Source organism: Chenopodium album, chromosome 13, assembly GCF_948465745.1.
Source record: "Chenopodium album chromosome 13, dcCheAlbu1.1, whole genome shotgun sequence".
NCBI classification, from domain to species: Eukaryota; Viridiplantae; Streptophyta; class Magnoliopsida; order Caryophyllales; family Amaranthaceae; genus Chenopodium; species Chenopodium album.
Window position 1 is genome coordinate 52453469 of NC_137846.1, and position 22932 is coordinate 52476400.

Below are 22932 nucleotides of genomic sequence, written 5' to 3' on the forward strand. Positions count from 1 at the left end.
AGCAAGTTGTGGACTATTTGGGGATTGCAAAAAAATTCATTTTATTTTTGGGGTTACAGTAGTTTGAACTGTTTGGAATTAGTGAGATTATGTGCCTGAGAGTGTAGGCTTCGCTTAGGTGTTGGTACTCTAATTTGGTTGGACTATGATTTTGGTGTCATAATGTTTCCCTTTGAAGTAATTGCATTGATTTATGTATGTATTCCATCCATCTCAAATTAGGTGTAACTTTTGACTTTACATTGTTTACGAGCCATGTTTAATAATTGATTGAAAATTTATTCATAAATTCCTAGTAAAATCTCATTTGAATATATTTATCATTTGTAATTTAAATGTATATTGATTAAATTACATTTGGAGAATTTTTTTACTTTTCCAAACTTTGAAATGAAATCGGTGCAGGTGCTTTTCATGAATATTTAGAGGCCAGTCACATGGTTGGAATTGTCAACTTTTTTTTGTATAAATAAATTTAACTGGTTACAGACTCATCTCCCAACTCCCACCATTGTTCTAATGCCACCATGAGCCTTTTTGTGACTAAATAAATTTAACTGGTTACAGACTCATCTCCCAGACTCCCACCATTGTTCTAACACTTATGAATTGTGTTTGGACAATTATATCTTTTAAAATGTTTGTTTATTTATTTGCTCTCATTAAATGTTAATAGCCTTATTTTTTTTTTGGTACTCTTAAGAATAGTGTGCAAACATTTATATTCCTAATTTATTATTATTTTTTTTTAAAATGATCTTATTTGTCACTTTTCGATTTTTTTTTATATAATTTTTTATTTATTTATTTTCAGGATCCAATAAGAAAAGAGGTTGAGCTGCTTTACATGGATCCTACCTAAGAGGCCACTTAGTTGGTTGGAATCATCTACTTGTATTATAAAATTATAACTATCAATTTAATTAGCCTATTATGTACTCGCCTCCTACATTGACTTAAGGCCACCACGATCTTTTAGGGCTTTTACATAACTGACTAGTGGCGTATATGATTCCAAATAATATATACGACCTTTAGACACGTGCACCATCATTTGAGTCTTCGACATCGGTTTTGAAATTTTCACTGAATCATAGCCTCACTTTTGGAGATTTATTGACTTTTTAGGATCCTAAATGGAAAGCAACTAGAGTGCTTTTGACAAATTAATAGAGAAGAGTGAATAGAATGACTTGTTTATTATTCATCAATAGGTAGAGTATTTATACAAAACCTAAGAACATAAGATAGGAAACAATCTTCCTAAAAGATATACTTAAATAATATCTTAACATATAATAAACCTAAATATATTATTCTTCTAATAAGATCAATACGGAAAATATATCACACATATATTTTCCATATTATCTCTAACACCCTCCTGCAATCGTAACGGCAGTAACACGAACGTTGCGATTGGAAATTCTTCAAATTGTTGAAGCCAAGATGCACAATCTTGTGATGTCGCCTTCAATTTTTTTTCTTTTCTTCAATGATGAGAACGTTCAGCTTTTCGAACTCATCTGTCATCAATCAAACAGGAACGTCATTCTTTTCGAACCTGCAAATATAACAATTTTTGGTTTTTCCAGAGCAAAACCGAGCTCCAATTAAATATTGGTTTTTCAGAGTAAACCACACTCAAATTTCTTATTGGTCTTATTGGTCACTCAAATTTCTTATTGGTCTTTCAGAGTAAACCACACTCAAATTTCTTATTGGTTTTTCAGAGTAAACCACACTCAAATCTCTTATTGGTCTTTTAGAGTAAACCACACTCAAATCTCTTATTGGTTCTCGAATAAACTCACAAAAAAAGAAAAAAAATTGCACAGCGGAATTTTTGGGTAAAATTTATGAATCCCGCCGGTGAGTTTAATTTTCTAACCCACCAGCAGGGGGGGAATTTTTGTGAAGTATCCCAAAATCTAACCTGCTCTTGATACCATGACAAATTAATAGAGAAGAGTGAATAGAATGGCTTGTTTATTATTCATCAATAGGTAGAGTATTTATACAAAACCTAAGAACATAAGATAGGAAACAATCTTCCTAAAAGATATACTTAAATAATATCTTAACATATAATAAACCTAAATATATTATTCTTCTAATAAGATCAATACGGAAAATATATCACACATATATTTTCCATATTATCTCTAACAGCTTTGCATAGACCCGAGATGCTAGTTAGGTGGCTAAAATCACGAACTTTTCCTTGTCAACTACTAATTTTGTTGGTTATGTGAAAGCTGGCCACAATGAGCCTTTATATGACTGATCAATATATGCATAAGGTTCAAAAATACAAATACGACCTCAAAATGCATCCCGCAGCAACACTTGAGTTTTATTATTAGGTTCCAAAATCTTTGGAAATTGTTTTATTTTGTGTATACTTTTACTTTTGGGAAAATTTTCGAAACTTTCCGAATTCATTCCCATGGATCCCAAGAGGCCACTTGGGAGGTTGCATTAGAATCATTGACTTTGTTTTTTAATTGGTTACCAACTCGCCTTTACTAATCAACTCAAGACCACCATAGATCTTTAGATGTTTTACGTGCGTGACCTATTAGAGACAATATATGATTCCAAATAACATTATATTACCCCGTGATGAATCTCCCACATTCATCACTTAAGGACTTGACTTTTCTACATCTGCTCTTGACTTCTTAAAACATTTCGATTGCGTTTATCATACTTTTTACTTTCGGAGAATTACTGGCTTCTAAAGAAAATGGGTTGAGTCGCTTCAAATGAAATTTAGGATGATAGTTAGCTAGATGGTTGGAGTTGTCTATTTTTCCTTGTAAACTTCAATTTGTCCCGTAATAGAATCGTATATGTTGTCATTGATATAAGGCCACCGCAGGGTTTTATACTTTTATGTGACTAGTAATAGAATCGATTATCATTGATATAAGGCCACCACGAGCCTTAATCATGGTATAGTGACAATTTATTTATTTTCACATTATCATATGGATTGTTCATTAATTTCCAACTTTATTTTTTGATTAAATTGAACGGGGTTAGGCCTAACATGATCAACTTTAAGTTAAATATCATTGATTTTAAGAAAAAATAAAAAACTTTATAAATTACTTGTATACAATAAAAATGCTAGCTAAATAGTTGTGATCAAAGGAAAAAAGAACAATGATCGAATTTTTCATAAATTTAAGATGTGTATACTCTAGATACAATAGTTAACAAAAACATACATAGAATGAAGATTTATCACACGTAAATTTGAATTTTGTCATACTTAGCCAAATGACGGCAACTCCCAGAGGATCAATTATGCAATTGTTGTCATTCCATCTGTAACACTTTAATTTTAGAATAACGTAAACAAATTGTAAGGTATGTAATGTGTAGAGGTATAGTTCCTCTAATAACCCCTTGAACTTAGGACAGACCCTGAGACCCATACCGTTATGCTTGGCAATATGATAGAGGTGCATGCATGCATGACGAAACTTATTATTATTATTGGAAAAATTATCCAAAAATAAGATGTGACGATAATAAAACCCAAAACTTATCATGATAAAATGTCCAAAAGAGGAGGAGACGACCCATTTGTATGATGAAAGACTTTTGCACAACTTTAACCCCGAAAATAAGCGTAAAATATGGAAATCTGTAGGAGAAACATCAATGACATTTATAATTATATAAATAAATAAATAACGATAAGTAATTTTTCAACGGAACTCAATCCATTATATGAATTAAAAATTTAAGTTTCTAAATTGATGGACGGATCAGATTTACATGACGGGAGAAAGATTTGTATTATATAGATATACATATATATTTCGGAATAGTTTAATGAATGTGAAGAGAATATGAAATGTCTATAAACATATGTTTCCAAATAAGTGAAGTAACCGCCCTCTCCTTTGTAGACCATTTGTAAGTGTTTCAGAAGAGGAGAAGAAAGATGAGTGAAGAGGCAATAAATTTCAAAGAGACCAATTCAAATTGCATGTGAAGACAATTTTAGGATGTGAAGGGCATAAATGGTGGAGGCTTATATGCCATAAAGCTTGGTTGTGTGACAAAAAAAGAAAAGGAAAATAAAATTACATTAGGATCCCAACCCATAAGAATTTGCCTATGCAATTGCCCCGCAAGAGGATCCCATTCGATTTATATGTTAGTCCTCCTTCAATTAGCCTTACATACAATTATACTACATACAAGGGACACAATTATAGCTTGTTTCGACATTTGATTTTGTAATTAGGTCACTTAAGGGAGTGGTAAATGGATATATGTAGTGCTACTTATGCTAGATACATATTCTCTTCGGAGAAGCTATATAATAATGTACAACCTTTATTTTCAAGTGATAGTTCAAGAAGGGTTTTAATTATTAAATATCAACACTGGTTGATAAATTAATTTGTCGCCTATTGTATGAAGATGAGAGAAAATTAATATATAATCCCTTTTTGAGTCGTTCGAGATATGGGAAAATTAATTCGTTCAAGTGGTTGTGTGGTAACTGTTGTTTTATTGTTAGAAAGGATTCAAAGGAAGACTTAGCTAGCAAAGGTACTAAAACCATTTTATATATTACGAAAGATTGAAGCTTTGAAGGAATTATATTTGTTCCTTACATATACTAACATACTTAACTATTTGTCATGATTGGAGGTTTGGAATTACATACCCCAATGTTAAAAACGTGCTAATTTCATGTCCAACTAATGTTTGAATCGTGCAACAACAATTTGTCAAATAAATCCTCTCAAAAAAAAAAATAAAAAAATGAAGAAGATTATGTGGGACTAGTAGCCAAACGACAAGTCCACAAACAATAAAAATGACAATTATTTGGAGACACTAAGGGTTCGTTTGGCATCACTGTGGTTTTCTGTTTTTTGGTTTTTTGGATTTCAAACTCATATGATATATGTCGTATAATAAAACAAAACTAGACAAACTTATTAAAATCATGATAAATTTGAAAAGTGAAAACGCCTTTTTCTTGTTTTCTGTTTTTGGTTTTTTATTTTCAAAAAAATAGAAAACTGAAAACAAAAAACAATGTCAAACAAACCCTAAGCTTTTTAAATCGTATTTTTATTTAAGGTTGTAGCAATTTATATTTATTCAATGTTTGATACGAACACATCGCAATATTATTACAATAATAATTTTTGCTTATTGTCTTCCTTGATCGAAAAATATAGCTAAGTATGTATACGATCACATCTTACATTATTCGATCTTGTCGATTCGAATTTTTATTATTTATTTATTTTTTTCATTTTCATCAATGGTTTAATTATTATATTATCAGTACTTTTACAATTGTAGTTTTGTTTCAAAATGTGCTCAACATAAATTTGACAAATTTAAGGTAAAAATTAGTAGGGTATGGAGTAGTTTTGAATCTAATTACCAAAATCAATCTTAAATTAAAAGTGTTTGAAAATCGATCAAATAGTGTAATGTACTCCGTAAACATATTTTTTTAGTTTTTCTTTTGTTTACAAATAAAATATTTACTTCTTTACAAATAAAATATTTCTTAATTGACCCTGTAATTGTTTTATTTTTCCATAAAAGTAAATGTCCCCGTGTAAATAATTAATAATAATAATAATAATAACTCTTTGTCCAAAAAAAAAAATATCTTTAGGAAGAGTGCAAGCCTATATATAATTATATAAAGCTCTAAAAAACACGATTTAGTTGCGAAATACTTGAGAAAATTTTATAATGTTTTTTTTTTTTTTTTTTTTTTTTTTTTTTTGGCTAGTTATACTCATTGAATGAGAAACAATTTTAGAGCAAGGAGTGCATATAATATTAATGAAGACTAAAAAAATTTGTCAAAGGGCATATATGCACTCCAATTCTGAAACAAATGAGCTATGATAATCTAGTACAATCCAACTAAAAATTAAACAACATTTGATCACTAATTCCTTCCTTAAACAAGTTTTCATAATTAATTTTAAATAACTCAGCAAATAATTAAGGCCGGTCAACAAATCCTAGGCAAGTTATCCCAATTATAGGACTCAGGATTCCAATTGCCATCATCTTCTTCATAGTTTGTATTGTTCACGGCAGTAAAAGATGGAGGTTGCGGCATTTGATCATCGAATCCGTTGTAATTATCATCTATACTAACAGCTGAAGATTGAGGAGCCGAGCCTTCTGCACCGCCTTCGTTACACCACGAAGGAGCCTGGACAAGCGTTGGGATCAGCTCAAGGATGTTTGACAATTCTTGACTATTGAAGTTCATCTTTGGTTCTTGAGCATCCATTCTTTCTTTCTTAATTCCTACATAAATTTTCCAAGAAAAATGACCTCATTAATCTTAGCATCCAAACAAGTACATTGTAGACAATGTTATAGGAGAATTACTAATTAAATTAAAACGACTCAATAATAGTGCATTATTGAAAAACTATTTACATACAGTTGTTCTCACCAATTTAAACTTATAAACATTATTTATCAATATAATATAACCTAAAGAGAACATAACCTTCTCATGACTTATGATTTATGATGTAACGATGAATAATGAGAAGTTTAGTAAGAAAAAAATAAATAAAATAAAATACCACAATTGCATGCATATAAGACCAAGAAGTTGTACATAAGATATATGCTAACTTTGTCTAGCCCATTATTAGTTGACTAATAGGAGAAACATTAGATTTCTAATTTTGCAAGAGTTAGCAAAGTAAAGCAATCTCCTACTATTGCTATATATAGATATCATTAATGGAAGATTGATTTGGACTATTATAAGTGTGTTATATGTTGTATTCGACTAAATCTATTTTCCATTCTAACCTTAGTGGAAGATTATTTTTGGTGGTTATTGTCCTAGAGAAGCCAAACTAATCACATTTTTTGGTCAATACTTAGAGTTTAAAGGAACCATTAATCAAAGACGATGTGCTAGAATATAATGGAGAGAAATAAATATTGCACTGAAAACCATTACCTATTCTAGCTAGATTATGTTTTCAACTCTTACATCACCATTATAATATTAGTACTCCCTCAATTTCACACTATACGTCATAACTTAAATCAAACTTTTTCTATTTTAAAAAACTTGTCACTTGATTATGTAAACTATGATTTTATGTTACATAGGAAGTATCATTCTAAAAAAAAAATCAAATGTAAATTATATAATGCTCTCTCTATTTGATTTTGTTAGTGTCACTAGTACTACTCTTAAAGTATGTCGATAAAATTTGTTACACAAATAGATGTCATTAAATTTATCTTTAATGGTGCCTTCATAGTTCATACTATCATTCGTTTTATTTTTTTTTATCAACACTTATTATAAGGTAATAATCAACAGTCAAAATGTAACGACAAAAAATGAAAATCACGCATACCTTATAAAAGAGACGCGGATTTAACAGAGTATTAGTTGTTACTTTATTAGAAAAAAAAAATATAACATGAAGTAATTGCCTATGTTCATAAAAAAAAACGCCGAGTAATTAGTGAAATCTATAACTGACGGACACCTAAGGAATGCATGATATTCATTGGATCAAGTTGATCCCAACTCTTAAATTTGAAACTAATTAGTTGTACAAAATTCACTTTTTTTTTTTTTAAAAAAAAAAAACAACATAATATTTAATTTTTAGTGTTTGATTTTACTTAATTTTTTTGTAGGATAGTAATAGCATAACAATTTTAGTAGCAAGACTAGCAATAACTATAAACATGAACAAAATACTCCGTATTTATAAATAGCACAAAGGGTAGGGTAGTTATAGCTCACCATCATGTACTCAATTTTATTAATTAAAACATATTAATTGAACACAAATACCATTTATCCCATTTAATCACTTAAAACCCATTAACATAGCTAATAATTAAGTACTAATAATAAATATGTTTTGCATGGAATTCATTTCATTTGTTTCAAATTAAAATTGCATTCCAAAATTACGCGCCTATTGCAAAATCCAATAATAAGGTCAAGAGAAAAACTCACCATTGGAAGAGTTCTCAGAGCTAGAAATATCCCAGTGAAGCCCAAAATCCTCTTCTCTTTCTCTCTTAACACCAACCTTAACATGAGATTCTTGCAAAAGATCATCCAACAACCCACTGTTAGTCCGACCCACAACATTTGGATAATTATTATTATTATTATTATTATTATTATTATTATTATTATTATTATTATTATTAACCTCCACTTCATTATCATCTTCTTCCACCTTGACATAAACATTACCACCACTCTGATCATTTTGGCTAAATCTGATTGAAGGGAGCTCGAAACCGGGTCCACCAAACCCAAAGCCGGGATCGTACCCGAACCCGGCCGAAAGGGGACCCACTTGAGAGGGGGAGAAAATAGGATTATTATTACCCATGAATAAGGAGTTATTAGATGAAGTGCATCTTTTGAGGGAGTGATGATGATGTTGGGAAGGGAGGAGAGGGGGAGGATGGTGGAGAGAGAAAACAGGGGAGGAGAGAGAAACAGGGTTGAAGAGAGAGAGTGTTGGAGGTGGAGTTTTGGGAAGAGAGAGAGAAAGAGGGTTTGTTGAATGATGATGAAATTGGTGTTGTTGTTGTTGAGATGGTGGTGTTGGGAGATCATTTGGGTAAAGTGAAAGACCTTGTCTTATTCTTCTTTTTACCCTTGTGTTCCAATAATTCTTGATTTCATTGTCCGTTCTACCCGGTAACTACAATAACATAAATAAAACATCATTAGTTAAAACTATCAACAATTTAATTAGTACTCGTACTTCACATTTATTATCATATATATTGAATTTTAATCTCAATTTCTAATAATTATGTAGTACAACGGAATACAAGCTTTTAGGTGCATGTTGCCTGTGTATAAACCATACACGCTAATGTGCAACTTACATGATTAGCGCGTTTCAAATTTGATTATTTCTTACCCAAAATTAATAAAAAAATTTATGCTAAAAATAAATGAAAAAAAATAAAATTAGGAAATCATGTGACAGAGTAATAACTACAGCAAAAACCTTAACCAAGGAAAAACAGTACAAGGTTGAATGTTGTTGTGTGAACCTTTGCACAAATCTACTGCCAGAAACATGTCAGAAACATGTCCCCAATTTTAATTGCAAAAACATTTTTTTCAGAAAACCTTCTAGTACTTGCTTTTCAAATATTAAACCAAAGAAATTAAATCAGAAATGAAATAAAATTATAAAAAAAAAAAAAAAATCAGAAAATAAAAAAAAAAGAAAAACATACATGAGCAGAAATGCGGGCCCACTTGTTACCAAGCTTAGAGTGAAGATCAATGATAAGGCGTTCTTCATCAGGAGAGAAGGCACCTTTCTTCAAATTGGGTCGGAGATGGTTAGCCCATCTTAGCCTACAACTCTTACCACAACGTTGAAGTCCGGTGTTTCTTTGCACCGCATTCCAATTACCTTCTCCATTTTTCTTCACGTAATCCATCAACACCGTGTCTTCGGTTGCTGACCACGGCCCCTTCTTCAAAATCATCCCACCATCACCATCACCAACCCCGACACCGTTTCCACCACTACCACTACCACTACCACTACCATTTGTTCCTCCGTTTACAACCTCTAATCCTACTCCGTTTATGTTGTTGCTCATTAAAATCATCGCGGTTATAATTTATTTGTGTGTTTTTGGAGATTTTTTTTTAATTGAAGAGAGATTTTGGAGGGGGGTTTTGTGGTGTACTTAAGAAGTGATGAGGAGACAGAAGAGAAAAATAAAAGGGTGTTATATTTTTGGTGAAGAGAAGAGAAAAGAGAGAGAGAAAGGTGCAAATGAGGGAGGAGAGTATGCTAAGTGTTTATATAGGACTCTTGCCCACATGGATTTTACCTTATTTACGCGGTTTTTCTTTTTTCTTTTTATTTTATTTTATTTTATTTTATTTTTCTTTAATTATTTCTACGTCCTAAAATAATTTACACAAATTAAATTTTGTACTCGATGTGCTAGTTTGACCTTAATTATATACGATTTGTAAAAATTATTTTTAAAAAAATGTTGATATTATGAAACTTTATATTGATATGTATCTAGCAACATATTTCATGATAGAATTTATTTGCTTTCAATAAGATACAAAAACTATATGGTGAAATTAGTGTATGAGTAATTAAAAAAAAGTTTAACGTGTCAATTATTTTGAAATGAAAAGAGTATAAGATATTTTCTTTTCTCTTTGTAAAAAAAAAAAAGATATTTTCTTTAATTTTGTCTATCTTTGTTTTTTTTAAATAAGTGCAACATTAGATTATTAGTGAAAAAATAAACATATTTTATAATTTATTAGATGTATTCATTATATATAGCACCAATGAATGATCAGGAAATAAATACTAGTATCATAGATTAGGATTTAATTAGATTATTTTTCAATGTGTTTAACTTAAAATTGATTATAAAATTATTATATTTTCAACAATTCTTCTGTGTGAGCAGTCACATGATGTGACGGTGCTTGTTCATCACAATAACCCTTAATCAATAATATGTGTAACCACAATTATTCATTAAGTAATCTCATTAATTAAAAGGAATTAATCCTATTTATTCATTTAAGGAACCCAAAGGCAACCCCATTTTCATGTCCAAGGTTACCCCATTTGATCATTGTCGTGACTTCAATTTATCAATTAGTTTTTATATGTTAATTGGCCGCACCATTCACTTATAGCGTGACTGACCCCATATATGAATTTGTGAAAAATTTAAGGTGCTGAAAAATGTGTCTACAGAAGACAGCTAAGCTTTTCTAACATTCAATTATTAACGTTCATAGGACAGTTTTTGTTGATTAAGGAAATTAAAGATATTTTATTGATCACGAAATATTTGTTATATGATATTATTTCCATACCAGAAAAAACTTTTCCCTACTTTTCGGTTATTGGATGCCCGTAAAATGAAACATTTGGCGTAAAATTAAAAGTTTCAAGTTAAATGAATTTCTCGTGTGGTTTCTTTTAATTATTTTATGTTATAGAAAAAAAATGAATTTCTTTTTAAATTTTTAAATCAACATATCACACTATTACATTCATTAATATTTTATAACATTCATAACTAGTCACACCGTATGACCGGGGTTACTTATTCAAAAATTACTTACTCAGGATTTACTCATATTTTAGGGGTTACTCAGTCGGTCAAGAATTACGTATTGTGGGGTTATTATATTTAGGAACGGTATTACATTAATAATTTACTATTTTGCCCTTCCTTTATTATTTCTCTGCTCTCCATCCTTATTCTCCGCTTTGACAATTGACATAGCCACTAGACTTGATAGCTAGTGTGTTTTTTTATCAACTTGAAGGGAATTTTAAGGTTGTTAAAAATAGGTTTTAGCTTTATTGAAGGTCCATACCTTTAGAGGCAATACAATACATGATCTATTCTTCACAACTCTTAAAAGTGATTGTGTACAAATAATACCCATAAATCCCATCCCTCTCTTTTAGTTCTTGCTCATTTTATTATTGGATGACCTATTTTGCTTGACTGTTGTCGTCTTGATTCATTGTTTTCTAATGTTTTCTTTTTATTTTTTTATTGTCATAATAAATTTATTATTGATGTACGTATTGTGTTCAAAATATGTATTCATACATATACAATATGATACTCGTATATGAGTAATGTACAATTATACATGTATTAACAATAAATCCGCATGCATAATAAAGCATTGAAGTGAGCAATTTAATTAAAAGTTGACATGTATAAGTCCTAAAACTAGTATGGGCACATAAGCATGAGCATTTTGCCTACCGTATAAGTACATGAATAGCGTCACCAATGTTGTGTTGGCGCCTTGGCGATATATATTCTATATATTGGTGATTTCCCTATATTTAATCTCATCTTTGTAGATGTGATGGGGTTCGAACTTATGGTCCCAACTCCCAAAGATACAAGGCGAGTTCCCTACCATCTCTATAAAGCATATTTAATTTGCTAAACATAAAAATAGAAGAAGAAAAATGTTGGTGTCACGGTATGACCTATATAAAGCTTCACAAGGAATTTTATTCTAAGAGGAATTAATGTATAGCCTCGAAATACATCAAGTTTGTTAAAATCATCGTATTGTATAGTCTGAGTTTCAAAAACTATATAAAATACATAATGAAAATTAACAAACAATAATATATATATATATATATATATATATATATAAATCAAACTATTCAAAAGAATATGCAAAAAATGAACCTTGTCATTTCAATTAGGTAAAATTAATTTGAGTATGGCAACGTAATTAAAAATAATAAACTTAAATGGTAAGACTTCTAAGTTGAATGACATGATATGTTTTTAGTATATGAGAAATGCGTCACATGCATGCTACATATGGTTTCTTCTAAATATATTTTGTATTAGTATAGGAGTAATACTTTTTTCAAGAAAAAAGTAAGCGCACGTATCACAACAGATACGGAGTACATAAGGGGCAATCTTTGGTGACAATGATTCGATCTCCTATATTTGTCTCCAAACATAACTTAGCTTAACAAGATTATGAGCCACAAAGTTGTATCCTTTTAATATGTGACCAAATGACTAATTTTTGAAAGTCGATTAATCAAAAGTAGACAATCCAATTCTAGAATTGCATAGTCTATCCCAAATCTTCTACCCAATCTCAAAGCCATTACTAGTGCCTCAGCCTCTACGGCTTGTGGTGGCCGAAAGGCTTGGTTCTTCGATCTGGTTGCAGCGAATATGACACGGCCAACATGTTCTTTAGCCATAACACCTTTCGAAAGTCGTATTAGTATTTAGTACGATACATATATTAGATACTCAGAATGATGTTTGCAATGCTTTTGGCACGGAAAAATTAAATGATGTCCAATAATTTTGCATCATAAGGTGACTTCACCAATGAAGAAATCAAGATTAGAGGGCACATTATTTCAATAAAAGACAAGGAAAAATTGTCACATAGTTTTCGTTTTTGAAGTTGCCACATTTTTTTCTTTATAAAATAAGCAAGGCAAAGTTCAGGCCCTTTTATTTTACTCACAGAAAATGTACTAGATCTCTCCTTATGTACTTTTGGACAATTTGTCCTCATGACTAATATATTAGCCAGCTTTCCCTAAAAAAAAAAAGTATTGCATTATTATAATTTTGCAGTGAGATTAACCAATATGGGTATTCTTGAAAATTCATGGAATTTTAAGAAAGTCTATACTATCTTTTAGTTATTATTAACTATTAGGATTTTTGCCTATGGGTTTTTACCTTTCACTTGAAAGGATTTTTCCTATTTTTAGGCTTTAAGAGTTTTAGCCATTAGGATATTTATTTATTTATGTTGGGATAGATTTTGTAGTTGGTTAAAATATGATTAGTAGATATATTAGGATTAGGATTCTTAATATTTTATCTTATTTTAGGATAAAATTATTAGTTTTCTATCTTATCATTGTACGATTTGTCGCCCTCAAATATGGGTGTATATCAATAATAGTTTAAGAATGAGAGAGATTTGTTATGGGAATTAATCCTTTGAGCGTTGCTCGTTTAATTGTTAATAAAAAAACATCACTTGTTGCGACTTATGATCATCTTCTAGTTGCAACTAGGAAGAGACCCTCTATTCCTGCGAGAATTAGAGTACTATCCTTTTAATTTTCGTGTAATTTCTTTAGTCCTTATTAAAATCCGAAGATCCAATGTTATTATAACTTGCGAGCCTTGTGAGAGTCTTGAGAGATCCACGTCAATGGTGCACCTAGAAATAGGTGCACCACGTCTAAACTTTTAAACATTTAGTAAAAAAATTGAACATTTTTCAAAAAAAAAATGAACATTTAGTAAAAAAAATATATAAACACGTCAGAAAACTAAACATAAACATGTAATTTATGTTCATATTTTATAAAGAAATGTTTATTTTGTATATATAAAATGTTCAGTTTATATTACAAAACTATTGAATTATTACGAGTCAGGCAAACTTCTTTTCAAAATTTGTCTGACTCGTAATGATTCAAAATTTGCGATAGTTTAGATTTTTTTTACTAAATGTTCAAAATTTGTTATTGTTCATATTTTCTTACTAAATGTTCAAAAGTATTGACGTGGTGCATTGTGATTGTTCAGATTTTTTCTTTTACTAAATGTTCAAAATTCGCGATTATTCAGATTTTCTTACTAAATGTTCAAAAGTATAGCCGTGATGCATTGCGATTGTTCAAAATTTTTAACTAAATGTTCAAAATTTGAGATGTTCAGATGTTTTCACTACATGTTCAAAATTTGCAATTGTTCAGATTTTTTTAGTAAATGTTCAAAAGTATAGGCGTGGTGCACCTATTTCTAGATGCACCATGGTACATCTTCAAATTTGCGAGATTAACCTTGTCCGTTTCAGTGAAAAAACTACGGAGTATTAGTTGATACGGAGTTTTTTTTTTTTTTTTTTTTTTTTTTTTTTTTTTTTCCCTGTTGAAAAACTATATATTCAATCTAAGCATTTAAGGAACCTCAACTACTCTAAAACTGAGAAAACAAATTAAATTATTAAAATTAATCTAATGATAAAATTTACATATACAGAAATTTATAATGACAAAAATCAAAGATCATGTATAGCCTTAAAATCAGTAAGAAAGTCCCACATATGTGTCCCTAGACTTCCTACTTGTTATCGACTCACACTAGCTAATCCAAATGACTCATTTGCCACCTCTAATTCAATCAAGTTCGTCACAAATTTATCAGTTTACTAGAGTACGACATGTTAGCAGCGAAGGCGAGAAACATTATAATAATTACACCAGGGCCCTTCAATGATTACCCTGCTACTAATGATCATGGACATTGACAGCAAGTAGAGAGATAAATCCAATAAGCGTGTCAAGACTCGAGTATTATAACAGCGGCAGAAATAAGCACATGTTCAGTTCTTATCTAAGTAGCTATAGTGAAGGAATCATATATACATGCTTCATAAGCAAAAGCAGCTTGACAGATATCAGTTCAACAAATACCAAGATTTCAATTCATTTAAGCTTAAAAAGACAATAGGAACGACGAAAGGAGGGGATACCAGCAGCTTTATCTTTTATATTGATTCCCTAAATTCACATTTCTGTAGAAGATTACACAAAATAGCACAAATGCATATATAAGTTAATGCCAACAACACTGCAACGGTTCCTGCATACCAAAAAGGTCTCCCATGGTTTCTTCACTCCCCGAAACATGATACTTACCTGTCTCTAGCGAGTAGAAAAGTATACGATTCCCTTTAAGCCTTGAAAGATAGATCCTATTTTGCATTCCAGCCTCTGTAATTTCTACTGAAAATGATAATGCACGACTTAAGAAAAAGCAATGGTTTCCAAGGCTTTTAACTTGAGACCAATTTTCCTCAAGAAGATTCAACTTGAACACTTCAATGTTACCTCCTACGACAAAGCCATGAACAAACACAAAATATAGTTCTCCATCACTCTTAACCAAATAGGCCCTATCATAGTCACGGTACATTATATACGGCCTTTCGTAAACTCTCCAACTCCCTTTACCATCAACTAATGTAAATGCTCCAAGATTTCCAACGTTGAAATGTCATCATAGAAGTTTCTTTGCAACGGAGGGAGTGATAAAAGTGAGCGGATTCCACAAAAAGTAATGGCAGAATTGAGATACAGATTCTTCTAATAAGATTAACCAGCCACGACAAGAACCACAAATAAATCTACCGCGTAGTTGAGGGATACTCTTGCTATAATATACAAATGAAGCTCCTCAAATTATCAAACAAATATATATTCAGTACAATGTTGTCCTTTGCAACAATTACTTCTCCTGCTCAAATTAAAACTGGACTAATTAGAATACCAACAACAATGTTTCTTTTTCCACCTTATCTATCATCAAACTCAACAAATTAATTACATATTCCTATCTATCTATATTACTCGGTCTCTTCATTATTCTTTTAAGTACGGTCTTGTTGGATACTCAACTCGAAGACACTTTATTTTGAACCAAAATCATGCAAACATTGTATTAAATAGAACGATTGATTGGCTATCCGAGTCCAAGTAACATAGTTGGTACGTATAATTTAAGTTTGATGAAAATTATCATACAATTGATGCATATAACAATTAAAGTGACCAGAATTACGGTATAACCTTCACTAAATCACTATAATTTGCAAAATCCATATATTTATCCTGATCAATAATCGATTAGACGCCAATAAAGGTTTCACCTTTAATTATAAATTGCTAATGGTAATATACAGGCGAATTAACTACAAATTGTAATCAAATAATTCAGAAATTAGCATGAAATTATAACTAAGTACATGAGAATTTGATCGGTAGTAAAATTAGCAAGCATGAGTACAGGGAGTTACTGATTCAAATCACGGCGTCGGAGAGTTTTCCGGCGGAGCAAAGGTATTCGGCGTAGCTACTGGATATTGTAATTTGGAATAGGTACTACTTTTTGTTAGACTTTAGAGAAGGGCGAGTCGTGAGAGGTGTTAATTTGGGTGAGTGAGTCGGATTAATGAGGTTGGATAGGGTTTGATCTATTTTATTCAATTTGAAATTAGGTGGAGTATTAGGTTAGGTCCCGTGTCATGCACAGTAATCTTCATAATTTATCATTAGTTTAATTTATACTCAATATTTTAAGTCATCAAAGTTACCGTTAAAAGAGTGTTTGTAATTTTTACTTAGAAATTATTGAAGATATACATACTATTTTGCTTAAACTAACATATTAAGAGTGCAATTAAACTCGAATGGAATACATTTTATGTTTTTTTTTTTAATAAAAAATTCTTATTTGATTCTTTTGTCAATTAATTTTTTTAAAAATAAGAAATAATGAAATATAATCTAGCCTAAGTCTAGTATAGAAAGTAGAGAATATTGTTAGAAAAAAAAAACACTCTTGCTATGATTGATTTGCTACATAAATTCTTGCTATAATTATTTTTCTACCATTATGGCAATTCACATTTTAGTTAATTCTTTTTTTAACTTGATTAGAAACTTTTACCCAAAATAAGCTTTCAAAAAAAAAAAAAAAAAAAGAGTCATCAGAAAATGACACGTGTCATTGTTGGTGTGTCTTTTAATATATAGTTATTGATTGATTGTAACTAGATGAACTCCGTGCGATGCACGATTTGTTTGAATTTTTAAAGTAATTTTTATATATATATATTTATGTGCTAAAATTTGTTAGATATTTAAATAAAATTCTTGATATCAAATGATAATATTTTATATTTAATTAATTTAAATTGGAAAATCTCATTTGCCAATTTTGCTTACGTGTTATTTAAATTGTTTAATTCTAAAATAAACTAACAATCTCGTATTTAATTGGCTACCACTAAAATTTATTATCCTACATGGCTCGCTGAAAAAATTAAGTCCTACGTGGCTCTCTAAAAACTCGGGAAAAACTCCCCTTTAAATATATATATATTAGATTCTATATTGTATTACCTTGTATACACCCGCATGATATATATACTCCATACAAATTTATATTTAAAATTATGCACATCTTTTAATAAAAACGAGCCTTCTGGCCCGTGCAATGCACGGGTTATTCGTATAAAATTGTATTGAGAGATAAGTGGAGGAAATATCAGTAAGTCATTATAGGGTATAATATGTAATCGAAAACATGATTAAAGAAATTAAAATTTTGGAACTTTAATCGAAAAAGAGGCTTAAATAGAAGGTGAAAGTGCTAAAATTAAAGAGAGAATAGGAAAAGGTTGAATTCAAGGGAAGAGAAGAAGATGAAGAGATGAAGTATAAGTTTAATGAAAGAATTTAAAAAAAAAAATGGTGTAATAAAAAAATTAATAGTGTAAGATGACATGTGGCACTATGGTTAGAGAAGTGTAATAGAATGGAATCTATCTATTACACTTCTCTAACCATAGTGCCACATGTCATCCTACTAAGTATAGATATTTGGATGGGGGCATGTGTCTTTCTTAGTTTCTTGGTTATAGTTTTTAAATACTAAGTATATATAGATATTTTGCTTAAATTTTCTATAAGTTGTTGCAATGCAAAAATGTTTTATTGAATTTTGAAATGAAAGAATATATTAGTAAAAGTATCTAGGGATAAAAATATTAAAGTGAATTACAAATTTCCTAAAATAATTTGTCAAAAAAGTAAACAGAAAATTGACGGGAAATTATTTAACCAGATTTTAACACGTGTCATTTTTTGTTTGCTTTTAGTATGTAGTTATTGATTGATTGATTGATTGAATCCTTTAATAAAGAAAAAATATATGGAGTATAAGGGTCTGTTCACTTCAGCTTAATTTCAGTTTAGTTTAGTTCATTTCAGCTCCAATCAGTTCAGTTCAGTTCAGTTTAGCTCCTAATTTCTTTCTCTCATAAAATATTCATTTCAGTTCGGTTCAGTTTAGCTCCTAATTTCCTTCTCTCATAAAATATTCATTTCAATTCAGTTCAGTTCAGCTCCAATCCATTCAGTGCAGTTCAGTAAATGTGAACATGCCCTAACTTAATTTTACATTAGAGGCAAAATCATTCTTTCATAAGAAAAAAAAAAGCAAAATCAAATATAACTCGTGTCAACTCTTTTTTTTTTTTTTAAAGAAACGCGTATCAACTCTTGGTTAAGAGTTTCCGACCGTTTTTTTTGGGTTAAAAAATCATTTTAAAGAATATCTTAAAAAAATGGCAGGAAAAAGATCTTTTTAGCACCACCCTATATCCTGATACTCATAAGTCGTTAGGGTTTTGAGGGTGGGGGGAGGCTAGGAAAGCAAGTCGGGCGTGGGAGTGTTTTTTAAGGTTGTTTCGTGGGATTTTGGGGTTGGGGGATGGTGGTTTAAGGGGAAGGAGATGGTGGTCGGGCCGACGCCGGGGGGAGGGATGGCTGGGTGTTGTGTGGTAATGGCAGTGCCACAGTGGATGGGTTGAAGGCTGGTGGTTTTTATAAAAAATTTAATTTATTTTTTCTTTTTTTAATTTGAATTTTAAATTCAAAAATTTTTAAAATCCCATTTGAATTTTGAATGAAAAATATAAAGGCTCCAAAAATAAAGATTTTCTTTTACTAATAAGGACGGAGTATCTAGATTCTGTTTAATACTTCCTCCATTTCTTTTTAATTGACACGTTTCTTTAGTCACGTTTGTCAATGCAAAAATTCAATCGTTCATATTTTTAATTACCGATAAGCAAAAATTATAAAAAGTTGATGTTTTGAAAACATATATTGTGACAAATCTAAAGACTATATTTTTCATTACGTATAAATCACAAAACACGGTCAAGGGTAACTGTGTGAATATTGCTAAAATCAAAACGCGTGTCAACTAAAAATAACAGAGGTAGTACATCGAGTCATTCAAACAACACATATGCTAAAATAATGACCTTATTGACTAATTGCATACAAAATGTCTTATATATAATAAAGGAGGTTTTCAAGGCCTACCCTAGCCCCACCAACCTGATTCCGAACCTGAGTCCAACTCGAATTGATTTGAATCAAGCTTGATTCGGATGATCGATTTGCCACCTCTACTCCACAGCAAGAACATTGACTGATACACCTCTCATGAACTTCACATTTAGTCATATCCTCCCCTCCGCGATCAACCATTGCAGCAACTAGATAACCAAATGACAGCAACAATGGCAAGATATCAAATTTCAAGAAATTCTTGTTCATCACTAATGCCACCAAATTAATGCATAGTTGGACCATCGAGCTAACCACACCAAAGACGAGTGAAAATCTCCCAAATAGCCTCCTTTCTCTCCCAGGGTAGTAAAACCAACCTAAGCAAAAGCAACCATTTTTTTGCCACACCACTTTACTCGTCTTCCCTTCATGAATCGTCTCAATTAACGAAATCATCAAGCAAAAAGCCGAGGTGATTGTGTTTAATTTAAGGTAAAAGGGAGTCTTAAGTTTCCCTTGTGCATTCTCTTGGCTAAATGTAGCTTGGCAAACTTCAATCACTACATTTAACACAATAAAAAGCCATTTGAAGAAAATCCATTTCTTTTTCAACGACTTTAATGCCTTTGTTATAACATTGTAACATTTCAACAAAAATGTACAAGTTATAAGAGTTCTAAAGCCACTGCTACAATTATTATCATTATTATTATTACCTTCTTGATTACCATCATGCCCTTCTTTGCCTGGCAAGAAACTCACGTCAAGTACAACATGAGGAACATGTACATCCCCAGTAGATCTAATTGTAGTGATAAAATGTAACTGCGATGATACCTTTGATGGTTGTGGTGGTAAATATTCTACCGTGGTATCTTGGTTGGTTGTGGTGGTAAACTTGTCCTCTGAAAAATCCCAATAACCACTAGAATCTTCGGTGTCATCGGATGAATCCCAAGCATAGTCTTCGCAAAAATCTGGCAATGGATCGTCACTATCGTACTCTTGAATGGAAACCTTACTAGAGGAGGGTATGGTAGTGTTTGATGATGGGGGGCTCATTGTACTATATATTTTAACTACGTAGTATAAGTGTACTTAAAATTGAAGGCAATTAATTGATAATAATGTAGGTTTAATGCTCTATTATTATAGGCTTAACATATACAGTTTAGACGTGTAATAGATTAGGAAATTTCATACCAGTGTCGTTTTTTGCTTTTGGCTTTTACTACAGTTCTAATTTTTCTTTTGGAAAATTAGTTTTACTTTAGGGAGCATTTCATCATTAGTGTGTAGCAATTTTTTTAACTTACTAGTATGGACTATGAACCTTCACAAATCTATCAAAACACTAGTAATATTCCACAATTAGTAGACCAAATTAAAGTTGTTGACAGTCAGAATAAATTAGGGTATGTGATATTGTGAATTGATTATATTGTCTTGTTAACGTAATAAGACACGATGTTAACTATTTATTCATATTAATCATATATTTTTGGACAATTCACATTTTTTTTTGAAGTTTAAATAAATTTACAGCCCGTCTTGTATGTGGCTAGCCACACCGTATGACCACTAATAAAATAACCGAGTAATTTTTATAACACTGATTAAGTAACCTCTGTATAATAATGACCCCATAAGTAGTAATCCGATCCCTATAACACTAACATAATAACCCTATAACACTGACGAAGAAACCCCTTTAACACTGATCAAATAACCCCTATTACACTAACGAAGTAATCCCTATAATAGCTAGCCACATATAAGAATTTGTGATAAATTTTATGTACCATGCCAATTACATTATTTGTAACGGAATATTAGGCTTTATCCTACACTTTTGTATAATCTTCTAATCCGTAAACTTTTGATGAGATAATAAAGAACCATAGGAAAATTAAGTAAAGATCCCAAACAAGAAGCTTGACCCAAAAAAGGATTATATCACAATCAGTCAACTAATTAATGGAATTCTAGGCCCGCCACTTTCTTGTTTCGCAAGCATTAATATAAGCTTTTGCGGAATATTGCTATAAAATAAGACTATAAATACTACCACAAAAGAAAAAAAGAGAAGCATCTAGAAAGAAATAACAAAGAAAATTTGGCACAATTACATGCTTCTCGACTAAGAATTAAGCTCACATTGGAGTAGAGTTCATTTTACTATGTAAGGTTTAATTTTGTTCACCTTATTTTCACTTAATTTAAATTTGATATAACTTGATATAATATGTTCAAATAATATGATATATGGACTAATAAGTTTGATAAAATACAAGTTTATCACCTTTATAAGCAAATTTTGAAAATATTTTGTCTAAAATTCGTCCTTTTATAGTAAAATAAATTTTAAACAAATCTGTTCTAGTACTTTTGTTTAGCTGATTTTGTTCACAAAAATCATGGCTTCTTCAAGCTTATATATTTAACTTCAATGGTAGAGTGGGATAGCTCAGTTCAATAGAGGGAGAAACACTCACTTACCCTTTGGATGGGGTTAATCATGCCTTTTATTTCTCCATTTTTTTTCCTTATGTCAGCATCAAAGGAAGAAGGAAGAATGAGAAAAATAGCCTTCACTCAGGTTACGACCTCACATTAGTATAAAGTATAACTAGTGAATAGCCTGAGCGTTGCCCCGGATTGCTACTTTTATATTCGTAAAATTGGGGCATTTTTTGTAAGGATTTTGAAATATGAAATCGATATTATTGAATGTTTTTTTTAATAATTAAATCATGTGATTTACACTTATGTACAATTGTTTATAATATTTATAACACTCTTGATAATGGGCTACGATGGTTAATAAGCCACCTTTGATATAAGTGGGTGATGTGGCATCATGAAATATTTGTGAAGTGACGTGACATATTATAAAAAGATCTACGTGGCACATGGACGTTTTTAAAAACGCCTTTTAATATATTAGTATAGATTTTGCCCGCTTTGAGCCTAGCCCACACGATTTATCTTTGGGCATCTTTCCAAAAGACATCATACTAATTAAAGTGTGCTCTCACGTATAAAAAGCTCTTCACTTTCTTATTCTTCCCGTGTGAGATTTGGATTATTACATATCCTAACAAATATAGGATATTAAAAGTGCTTTTTCTTTTTCGTCCACCAACCTCGTACTTCGTTTATATGTTAGTATAATTTCACTCCTTTGATGCGGATAATCTCTGAAAGTTATTTTCTCAATAATAAGAATAATAATAATTTTTTGGTATTTAGATAATCACAAGGACAGGTGATCGAGATCCCTAAATCCCCTGAAATCAAAAAGGAAACTCTAATTACCTAACTTATCCCTCACTCTTTACGGATAATTATAATAGATGTTCTAATTTTTCTTTTCCTATAAGAACGTCATTTTAGGGGGTCAATGGGGAAAAAT

The 22932-nt window shown here is 30.8% G+C and overlaps 1 protein-coding gene across 1 annotated transcript; it reads right to left on the reverse strand.

Annotated features, from left to right (window-relative positions):
* Positions 1-5966: 5966 nt before the first annotated feature.
* LOC145576897 (uncharacterized) lies at positions 5967-9815 on the reverse strand. The gene is made up of 3 exons (XM_081634596.1): positions 9283-9815; positions 8027-8732; positions 5967-6324 (listed from the first exon to the last, which is right to left on the reverse strand). The coding sequence occupies exons 1-3, from the start codon at positions 9664-9666 to the stop codon at positions 6020-6022; spliced, it is 1395 nt and encodes a 464-aa protein (XP_081490722.1). The 5' UTR covers positions 9667-9815; the 3' UTR covers positions 5967-6019.
* Between the last annotated feature and the right edge of the window lie 13117 nt (positions 9816-22932).

What these genes read in the sequence shown, in the direction of transcription:
- LOC145576897 (XM_081634596.1), bottom strand. Translation starts at nt 9,666, where the DNA reads ATGATTTTAATGAGCAACAACATAAACGGAGTAGGATTAGAGGTTGTA. An exon ending in GGGCCCGCATTTCTGCTCAT is followed by an intron (nt 8,733 to 9,282) that starts GTATGTTTTTCT and finishes ATGTTATTGTAG; the next exon opens with TTACCGGGTAGAACGGACAA. An exon ending in CTCTGAGAACTCTTCCAATG is followed by an intron (nt 6,325 to 8,026) that starts GTGAGTTTTTCT and finishes AAATTTATGTAG; the next exon opens with GAATTAAGAAAGAAAGAATG.